Consider the following 10,397-nt stretch of genomic DNA (forward strand, 5'->3'; position numbering starts at 1 on the left):
TGAAGAGTCTGTGTGAAGGGGATGTCTGTCAACAGGCAACACTGAAGAGTCTGTGTGAACGGATGTCAGTTAACAGGCAACACTGAAGAGTCTGTGTGAAGGGGATGTCAGTTAACAGGCAACACTGAAGAGTCTGTGTGAAGGGGATGTCAGTTAACAGATAACACTGAAGAATCTGTGTGAATGGATGTCAGTAAACAGGCAACACTGAAGAGTCTGTGTGAAGTGGATGTCAGATTAACAGGCAACACTGAAGAGTCTCTGTGAAGGGGATGTCAGTTAACAGGCAACAATGAAGAATCTGTGTGAAGGGGATGTCAGTTAACAGGCAACACTAAGAGTCTGTGTGAAGGGGATGTCAGGTAACAGGAAACACTGAAGAGTCTGTGTGAAGGGGACGTCAGTTAACAGGCAACACTGAAGAGTCTGTGTGAAGGGGATGTCAGTTAACAGGCAACACTGAAGAGTCTGTATGAACGGATGTCAGTTAACAGGCAACACTGAAGAGTCTGTGTGAAGGCGATGTCAGTTAACAGGCAACACTGAAGAGTCTGTATGAACGGATGTTAGTTAACAGGCAACACTGAAGAGTCTGTGTGAAGGGGATGTCAGTTAACAGGCAACACTGAAGAATCTGTGTGAATGGATGGCAGTAAACAGGCAACACTGAAGAGTCTGTGTGAAGGGGATGTCAAATTAACAGGCAACACTGAAGAGTCTGTGTGAAGGGGATGTCAGTTAACAGGCAACAATGAAGAATCTGTGTGAAGCGGATGTCAGTTAACAGGCAACACTAAGAGTCTGTGTGAAGGGATGTCAGTTAACAGGCAACACTGAAGAGTCTGTGTGAAGGGGATGTCAGTTAACAGGCACCACTGAAGAGTCTGTGTGAAGGGATGTCAGTTAACAGGTAACACTGAAGAGTCTGTGTGAAGAGGATGTCAGTTAACAGGCAAGACTGAAGAGTCTGTGTGAAGGGGACGTCAGTTAACAGGCAACACTGAAGAGTCTGTGTGAAGGGATGTCAGATAACAGGCAACACTGAAGAGTCTGTGTGAAGGGGATGTCAGTTAACAGGCAACAATGAAGAATCTGTGTGAAGGGGATGTAAGTTAACAGGCAACACTAAGAGTCTGTGTGAATGGGGACGTCAGTTAACAGGCAACACTGAAGAGTCTGTGTGAAGGGGATGTCAGTTAACAGTTAACACTGAAGAGTCTGTGTGAACGGATGTCAGTTAACAGGCAAAACAGAAGAGTCTGTGTGAAGGGGATGTCAGTTAACAGGCAACACTGAAGAGTATGTGTGATTTGATGTCAGTTAACAGGCAACACTGAAGAGTCTGTGTGAAGGGGATGTCAGTTAACAGGCAACACTGAAGAGTCTGTGTGAAGGGTATGTCAGTTAACAGGTAACACTGAAGAGTCTGTGTGAAGGAGATGTCAGTTAACAGGCAACACTAAAGAGTCTGTGTGAAGGGAATGTCAGTTAACAGGCAACACTGAAGAGTCTGTGTGAAGGGGATGTCAGTTAACAGGCAACACTGAAGAGTCTGTGCAGGGGATGTCAGTTAACAGGCAACACTGAAGAGTCTGTGTGAAGGGGACGTCAGTTAACAGGCAACATGGGCCCCCTCCTTTATGTGTCCATTTTTATCCTCTCTTCCTCGCTCTTTCAGACCAGCGAGGGGTCAGCTCAGGACAGGACTGGGAATGGCCATTGGCCACTAAGAAGCTGTCAAATAGCTTGCCCAAATAAAGTACATGGTAATCATTGGCTGTTTTAGGTTAGAGAAGGATAGGAGACAGTTTGTAAAGTGGTTGTGAGAAGGGGGTTGAAATAAATGGTGTACAAGAGAGAATTGGTCCATGCCAGCTGGAGGTCCCCAGGGGTCAGATCGCTCACCTTTGATTTTCTTATACTTCTTGTACCAGCGTCCAAACTCCTGGCATTTGGCAGTGGAGACATTGGCATAGTAGGAGCTGTTTACTATCGAGGAAATCATACTCTGGAGAGAGAGAGAGAGAGAGAGAGAGAGAGAGAGAGAGAGAGAGGAGAGAGAGAGAGAGAGAGAGAGAGAGAGAGAGAGAGAGAGAGAGAGAGAGAGAGAGAGAGAGAGAGAGAGAGAGAGAGAGAGAGAGAGAGAGAGAGAGAGAGAGAGAGAGAGAGAGAGAGAGAGAGAGAGAGAGAGAGAGAGAGAGAGAGAGAGAGAGAGAGAGAGAGAGAGAGAGAGAGAGAGAGAGAGAGAGAGAGGGGATTGATTGGAGACAAATTTGCATGGTCGCTCACACACACACACACACACACCCACACGATCATTGAAGAAGACAGACATATATCACCAGAGGAAGCCACCCATGGAATAAGAGCCCCTCAGCAGCCACATATGGCAGAGATCAACACCCACACATCCAGACAGCACCACACACTGATGAGGAATAGGCATAGTCAGACATAAGGGCTTTTTACCCTACGTTGCTTTAAACCCAGGGGTATCTTTCACCCCCAGGACTGAGACTGTACCATTGGCCTAGGGCTAACTTCCCCTTGTTTCACACATGCATTCTTTAACCCAGGACTAATGCTTTGTTTTGGGCAGTATGTAGTCCGTGCAAAAAAGTTGATGCTGAACCTGCTTAGGAACAGAGCCTGTTATTTGTTTGCAATCGCAACAAATAATCTGCTCAGACCCCAACCAAGGAGCATCAAAAGTCGTGCTATAAATTCTCAGACAACACAAAAATTCATTGATGCCCTTCCAGACTCCTTCTGCCTACCCAAGGACGTCAGAGGACAAAAATCAGTTAACCACTTAACTGAGGAACTCAATTTAACCTTGCGCAATACCCTAGATGCAGTTGCACCCTAAAAACGAAAAAACATTTGTCATAAGAAACTAGCTCCCTGGTATACAGAAAATACCCGAGCTTTGAAGCAAGCTTCCAGGAAATTGGAACGGAAATGGCGCCACACCAAACTGGAAGTCTTCCGACTAGCTTGGAAAGACAGTACCGTGCAGTACAGAAGAGCCCTCACTGCTGCTCGATCATCCTACTTTTCCAAATTAATCGAGGAAAATAAGAACAATCCAAAATTTCTTTTTGATACTGTTGCAAAGCTAACTAAAAAGCAGCATTCCCCAAGAGAGGATGGTTTTCACTTCAGCAGTGATAAATTCATGAACTTCTTTGAGGAAAAGATCATGACCATTAGAAAGCAAATTACGGACTCCTCTTTGAATCTGCGTATTCCTCCAGGGCTTAGCTGTCCTGGATCTGCACTCTGCGAGGGCCTGGGATCGGGAGAGACACTTAAGTGTTTTAGTACTATATCTCTTGACACAATGATGAAAATAATCATGGCCTCTAAACCTTCAAGCTGCATACTGGATCCTATTCCTACTAAACTGCTGAAGGAGCTGCTTCCTGTGCTTGGCCCTCCTATGTTGAACATAATAAACAGCTCTCTATCCACGTGTGTACCAAACTCACTAAAAGTGGCAGTGATAAAGCCTCTCTTGAAAAAGCCAAACCTTGACCCGGAAAATATAAAAAACTATCGGCCTATATCGAATCTTCCATTCCTCTCAAAAATTTTAGAAAAAGCTGTTGCGCAGCAACTCACTGCCTTTCTGAAGACAAACAATGTATACGAAATGCTTCAGTCTGGTTTTAGACCCCATCATAGCACTGAGACTGCACTTGTGAAGGTGGTAAATGACCTTTTAATGGCGTCAGACCGAGGCTCTGCATCTGTCCTCGTGCTACTAGACCTTAGTGCTGCCTTTGACACCATCGATCACCACATTCTTTTGGAGAGACTGGAAACCCAAATTGGTCTACACGGACAAGTTCTGGCCTGGTTTAGATCCTACCTGTCGGAAAGATATCAGTTTGTCTCTGTGAATGGTCTGTCCTCCGACAAATCAACTGTACATTTCGGTGTTCCTCAAGGTTCCGTTTAGGACCACTATTGTTTTCACTATATATTTTACCTCTTGGGGATGTTATTCGAAAACATAATGTTAACTTTCACTGCTATGCGGATGACACACAGCTGTACATTTCAATGAAGCATGGTGAAGCCCCAAAATTGCCCTCGCTAGAAGCCTGTGTTTCAGACATAAGGAAGTGGATGGCTGAAAACTTTTTTACTTTTAAACTCGGACAAAACAGAGATGCTTGTTCTAGGTCCCAAGAAACAAAGAGATCTTCTGTTAAATCTGACAATTCATCTTGATGGTTGTAAAGTCGTCTCAAATAAAACTGTGAAGGACCTAGGCGTTACTCTTGACCCTGATCTCTCTTTTGACGAACATATCAAGACTGTTTCAAGGACAGCTTTTTTCCATCTACGTAACATTGCAAAAATCAGAAATTTTCTGTCCAAAATGATGCAGAAAAATTAATCCATGCATTTGTTACTTCTAGATTAGACTACTGCAATGCTCTATTTTCCGGCTACCCGGATAAAGCACTAAATAAACTTCAGTTAGTGCTAAATACGGCTGCTAGAATCCTGACTAGAACCAAGAAATTTGATCATATTACTCCAGTGCTAGCTTCCCTACACTGGCTTCCTGTTAAGGCAAGGGCTGATTTCAAGGTTTTACTGTTAACCTATAAAGCGTTACATGGGCTTGCTCCTACCTATCTTTCCGAGTTGGTCCTGCCGGTACATACCAATACGTACGCTACGGTCACAAGACGCAGGCCTCCTAATTGTCCCTAGAATTTCTAAGCAAACAGCGGGAGGCAGGGCTTTCTCCTATAGATCTCCATTTTTATGGAACAGTCTGCCTACCCATGTAGAGAGACGCAGACTCGGTCTCAACCTTTAAGTCTTTACTGAAGACTTATCTCTTCAGTAGGTCATATGATTGAGTGTAGTCTGGCCCAGGAGTGTGAAGGTGAACGGAAAGGCTGGAGCAACGAACAGCCCTTGCTGTCTCTGCCGGGCCGGTTCCCCTCTCCACTGGGGTTCTCTGCCTCTAACCCTGTTGCAGGGGCTGAGTCACTGGCTTGCTGGTGCTCTTTCATGCCGTCCCTGGGGGTGCGTCACTTGAGTGGGTTGAGTTACTGACGTGATCTTCCTGTCTGGGTTGGCGCCCCCTTGGTTTGTGCTGTGGTGGAGACCTCTGTGGGCTATACTCGGCCTTGTCTCAGGATTGTAAGTTGGTGGTTGGGGATATCCCTCTAGTGGTGCGGGGGCTGTGCTTTGGCGGAGTGGGTGGGGTTATATCCTTCCTGTTTGGCCCTGTCCGGGGTTTCTTCGGATGGGGCCACAGTGTCTCCGGACCGCTCCTGTCTCAGCCTCCAGTATTTATGCTGCAGTAGTTTATGTGTCGGGGGGCTGGGGTTAGTTGGTTATACCTGGAGTACTTCTCCTGTCTTATCCAGTGTCCTGTGTGAATTTAAGTATGCTCTCTCTAATTCTCTCGTTCTCTCTTTCTCTCTGAGAACCTGAGCCCTAGGACCATACGTCAGGACTACCGGGCATGATGACACCTTGCTGTCCCCAGTCCGCCTGGCCTTGCTGCTATTCCAGTTTCAACTGTTCTGCCTGCGGCTACGAAACCCCTACCTGTCCCAGACCTGCTGTTTTCAACTCTAAATGATCGGCTATGAAAAGCCAACTGAGATTTATTCCTGATTATTATTTGACCATGCTTGTCACTTATGAACATTTTTGAACATCTTGGCATGGTTCTGTTATAATCTCCACCCGGCACAGCCAGAAGAGGACTGGCCACCCTCATAGCCTGGTTCCTCTCTAGGTTTCTTCCTAGGTTTTGCCTTTCTAGGGAGTTTTTCCTAGCCACCGTGCTTCTACACCTGCATTACTAGCTGTTTGGGGTTTTAGGCTGGGTTTCTGTACAGCACTTCGAGATATTAGCTGATGTAAGAAGGGCTATATAAAATAAAATTGATTGATTGATTAAGCCCCCCAATTGTGAGAGAATTTAGTAGATCAGTGTAGTAATGGAGTGTTGTGGAGGTTTGATAGGGGTGCAGTATTACCTGTGACATCAGTGTTGTAATGGAGTGTTGTGGAGGTTTGATAGGGGTGCAGTATTACCTGTGACATCAGTGTTGTCATGGAGTGTTGTGGAGGTTTGATAGGGGTGCAGTATTACCTGTGACATCAGTGTTGTAATGGAGTGTTGTGGAGGTTTGATAGGGGTGCAGTATTACCTGTGACATCAGTGTTGTAATGGAGTGTTGTGGAGGTTTGATAGGGGTGCAGTATTACCTGTGACAGAGGGCACTCCTTGGCCAGTGTGCTCTGGTTCATCTCCTTGAGAAGCTCCTTAAGGGCATTCCTCACCGTGGCGTGGTTCCACTGCTCTGACGGAAGATCCTCCAGCTTGGCAAAGCTACAGAACGTTAAATGAAGTCAATCACATACTTCCTGTCCTGGGGCTCCATTCAGTCTGGTTTAACCAGGCTAGGTTGCACCAGCTTTGTGTAAGTTCATCACTACATCATACGGAATTCTTTAAGTCGTCATTTTAGTAAATAACTAGGGAATTGGAATGCACTTTCATACACTATACAGTGCATTCGGAAAGTATTCAGACCCCTTCACTTTTTCCACATTGTGTTCAGTTACAGCCTTATTCTAAAATTGATCAACTTGTTTTTTTTCCCTCATCAATCTACACACAATACCACATAATGACAAAGCAAAAACAGGTTTTTAGAAATGTTTGCAAATGTATTACAAATTTAAAACAGAAATACCTTATTTACATAAGTATTCAGACCTTTTGCTATGAGTCCCGAAATTTAGCTCAGGTGCATCCTGTTTCCATTGATCATCCTTGAGATGTTTCTACAACTTGATTAACCTGGGTTAAATTCAATTGAATGGACATGATTTGGAAATATATATAAGGTCCCATAGTTGACAGTGTATGTCAGAGCAAAAATCAAGCCATGAGGTCGAAGGAATTGTCCGTAGAGCTCTGAGACAGGATTGTGTCGAGGCACGGATCTGGGGAAGGGTACCAAACAATGTCTGCAGCATTGAAGGTCCCCAAGAACACAGTGGCCTCCATCATTCTTAAACGGAAAAAGTTTGGAACCACCAAGACTCTTCATAGAGCTGGCCGCCCGGCCAAACTGAGCAATCGGGGGAGAAGGGCCTAGGTCAGGGAGGTGACCAAGAACCCGATGATCACTCTGACAGAGCTCCAGAGTTCCTCTGTGGAGATGGGAGAACCTTCCAGAAGGACAACCATCTCTGCAGCACTCCACCAATCAGGCCTTTATGGTAGAGTGGCCAGACGAAAGCCACTCCTCAGTAAAATGCACGACAGCCCGCTTGGTGTTTGCCAAAAGGCACCTAAAGGACTCTCAGACAATGAGAAACAAATTCTCTGGTCTGATGGAACCAAGATTGAACTCTTTGGCCTGAATGCCAAGCGTCACGTCTGGAGGAAACCTGGCACCATCCCTACGGTGAAGCATGATGGTGGCAGCATCATGCTGTGGGGATGTCTTTCAGCAGCAGGGACTGGGAGACTAGTCAGGATTGAGGGAAAGATGAACGGAGCAGATCCTTGATGAAAACCTGCTCCAGAGCGCTCAGGACCTCAGACTGGGGTGAAGGTTCACCTTCCAACAGGACAACGACCCTAAGTACACAGCCAAGACAACACAGGAGTGGCTTCGGGACAAGTCTCTGAATGTCCTTGAGTGGCCCAGCCAGAGCCCAGACTTGAACCCGATCGAACATCTCTGGAGAGACATGAAAATAGCTGTGCAGCGACACTCCCCATCCAACCTGACAGAGCTTGAGAGGATCTGCAGAGAAGAATGGAAGAAACTCCCCAAATACAGGTGTACCAAGCTTGGAAAGCGTCATAACCAAGAAGACCCAAGGCTGTAATCGCTGCCAAAGGTGCTTCAACAATGTACTGAGTAAAGGGTCTGAATACTTATGTAAATGTGATATTTCAGTTATTTACTTTTCATACATTTGCAAAGATTTCTAAAAACCTGTTTTTGATTTGTCATTATGGGGCATTGTGTGTACATTGATTAGGGGGGGAAAAACGATTTAATCAATTTTTGAATAAGGCTGTAACGTAACTAAATGTGGAAAAAGTCAAGGGGTCTGAATACTTTCCAAATGCACTTACAAAAGCATGTGGACACCCCCTTCAAATGAGTGGATTCTGCTATTTTAGCCACACCCGTTGCTGAAAGGTGTATAAAATCTCCATAGAGTAACATTGGCAGTAGAATGACCTTACTGAAGAGCTCAGTGACTTTCAACGTGGAACCGTTATAGGATGCCACCTTTCCAACAAGTCAGTTCGTACAATGTCTGCCCTGCTAGAGCTGCCCCGGTCAACTGTAAGTGCTGTTATTGTGAAGTGAAAACGTCTAGGAGCAACAACGGCTCAGTCGTGAAGTGGTAGGCCACATAAGCTCACAGAACGGGACCGCCGAGTGCTGAAGCGCGTAGCACATAAAAAATCGCTCTGTCCTCGGTTGCAACACTCACTACCGAAGTTCCAAACTGCCTCTGAAGCAACGTCAGCACAAGAACTGTTCATCAGGAGCTTCATGAAATTGGTTTCCATGGCCGAGCAGCCGCACACAATTCTAACATCACCATGCGCAATGCCAAGTGTCGGCTGGAGTGGTGTAAAGCTCGCCACCATTGGACTCTGGAGCAGTGGAAACGCGTTCTCTGGAGTGATGAATCACGCTTCACCATCTGGCAGTCCGATGGACGAATCTGAGTTTGGCGGATGCCAGGAGAACACTACCAGCCCGAATGTATAGTGGCAACTGTAATGTTTGGTGGAGGAGGAATAATGGTCTGGGGCTGTTTTTCATGGTTCGGGCTAGGTCCCTTAGTTCCAGCGGAGGGAAATCTTAACGCTACAACAATTCTGTGCTTCCAACTTTGTGGCAACAGTTTGGGGAAGGCCCTTTCCTGTTTCGGCAAGACAATGCCCCCATGCACAAAGCGAGGTCCATACAGAAATGGTTTGTCGAGATCGTTGTGGAAGAACTTGACTGGCCTGCACAGAACCCTGACCTCAACCCCATCGAACACCTTTGGGATGAGTTGGAACGCCGACTGCGAGCCATGCCTAATCGCCTAACATCAGCGCCCAACCTCACTAATGCTCTTGTGGCTGAATGGAAGCAGGTCCCCGCAGCAATGTTCCCACATCTAGTGGAAATCCTTCCCAGAAGAGTGGAGGAAGTTATAGCAGCAAAGGGGGACCAACTATATTTTAATGGGCATGATTTTGGAATGAGATGTTTGACGAGCAGGTGTCCACATACTTTTGGTCATGTAGTGTATCACATCCAGAGATTGTACTATTCCACACACCACCTATTTATTTGCCTCAACTCATAACAATCGCTGAGGGAAATACTGTACATGTCAGGAAATACCATCACCACGGAGACAGATGTAAACAAAGCTGGATGGTATGCGACAACACAATACCGACCACAATCCACTCATCTGGAGTCTATCTATCTCCATTTATCTGGCTATCAGGAACTGCAAGTTTCTGGCATGAAAGCCCTCTGCAAGTTACTGCTATGAAAGCCCTCTGCAAGTTACTGGCATGAAAGCCCTCTGAGCGAGAAAGGCAGATAATAGATCAATATCTGATGCTGGGATCTGGGCTAGCTGTCTCCTTGGATCACTATGGTAAACTGTTGAACTATGAGGGGCTATTGTGAAAGTGTAGAATATGCCAAGGTGACATCAGTCCCCCAATGGAACTCCAGTCTGATTCAGTACTCCAACTTATTCCAACTTTATTCCAACAGTTGGAATGTGTGGTTTAGCTTATCTCCAAAATCCATCTATTTCTAAACAGGGAAAAAGTATTTCAATAAATTGAAACTGTACGCTTAAAAGATGTGTAGCTAAAGCTATATCTGCAAATCCCATTTTCCTCCTCACCCCTACAGTAACACACACACACCTCTGTAACTGTATGTGGAGAGTGACCATGTGGTAGACGTCCAACAGCATGTCAGACACCGTGGCTTCAGGAGCGTCTGTTAGGAAGTGGATGGGCAGAGGGTTCCAATGACCCACCTTGATGATGCCTGAGAAGGAGAGGGAGAGGGAGAGAGAGAGAGAGAGAGAGAGAGAGAGAGAGAGAGGAGAGAGAGAGAGAGAGAGAGAGAGAGAGAGAGAGAGAGAGAGAGAGAGAGAGAGAGAGAGAGAGAGAGAGAGAGAGAGAGAGAGAGAGAGAGAGAGAGAGAGAGAGAGAGAGAGAGAGAGAGAGAGAGAGAGAGAGAGAGAGAGAGAGAGAGAGAGAGAGATGATTAGTGAGATACAAATGTATGCTCCCTCGCTCACGCACACACACACAGTTAATATGGAGAGGTAAACTTCATTAACCC

At 45.9% G+C, this 10,397-nt stretch overlaps 1 protein-coding gene across 1 annotated transcript; it reads right to left on the bottom strand.

Annotated features, from left to right (window-relative positions):
* Positions 1-1,905: 1,905 nt before the first annotated feature.
* Positions 1,906-10,097, bottom strand: LOC123489643 (DNA-binding protein SATB2-like; the record flags this gene model as incomplete). The annotated part of the gene is made up of 3 exons (XM_045220076.1): positions 1,906-2,008; positions 6,253-6,376; positions 9,971-10,097. Coding segments are annotated over 3 exons (354 nt in total), but the record flags the coding sequence as incomplete, so codon positions are not given.
* Positions 10,098-10,397: the final 300 nt, after the last annotated feature.

Source organism: Coregonus clupeaformis, unplaced genomic scaffold (assembly GCF_020615455.1).
Source record: "Coregonus clupeaformis isolate EN_2021a unplaced genomic scaffold, ASM2061545v1 scaf3109, whole genome shotgun sequence".
Lineage (NCBI taxonomy): Eukaryota > Metazoa > Chordata > Actinopteri > Salmoniformes > Salmonidae > Coregonus > Coregonus clupeaformis.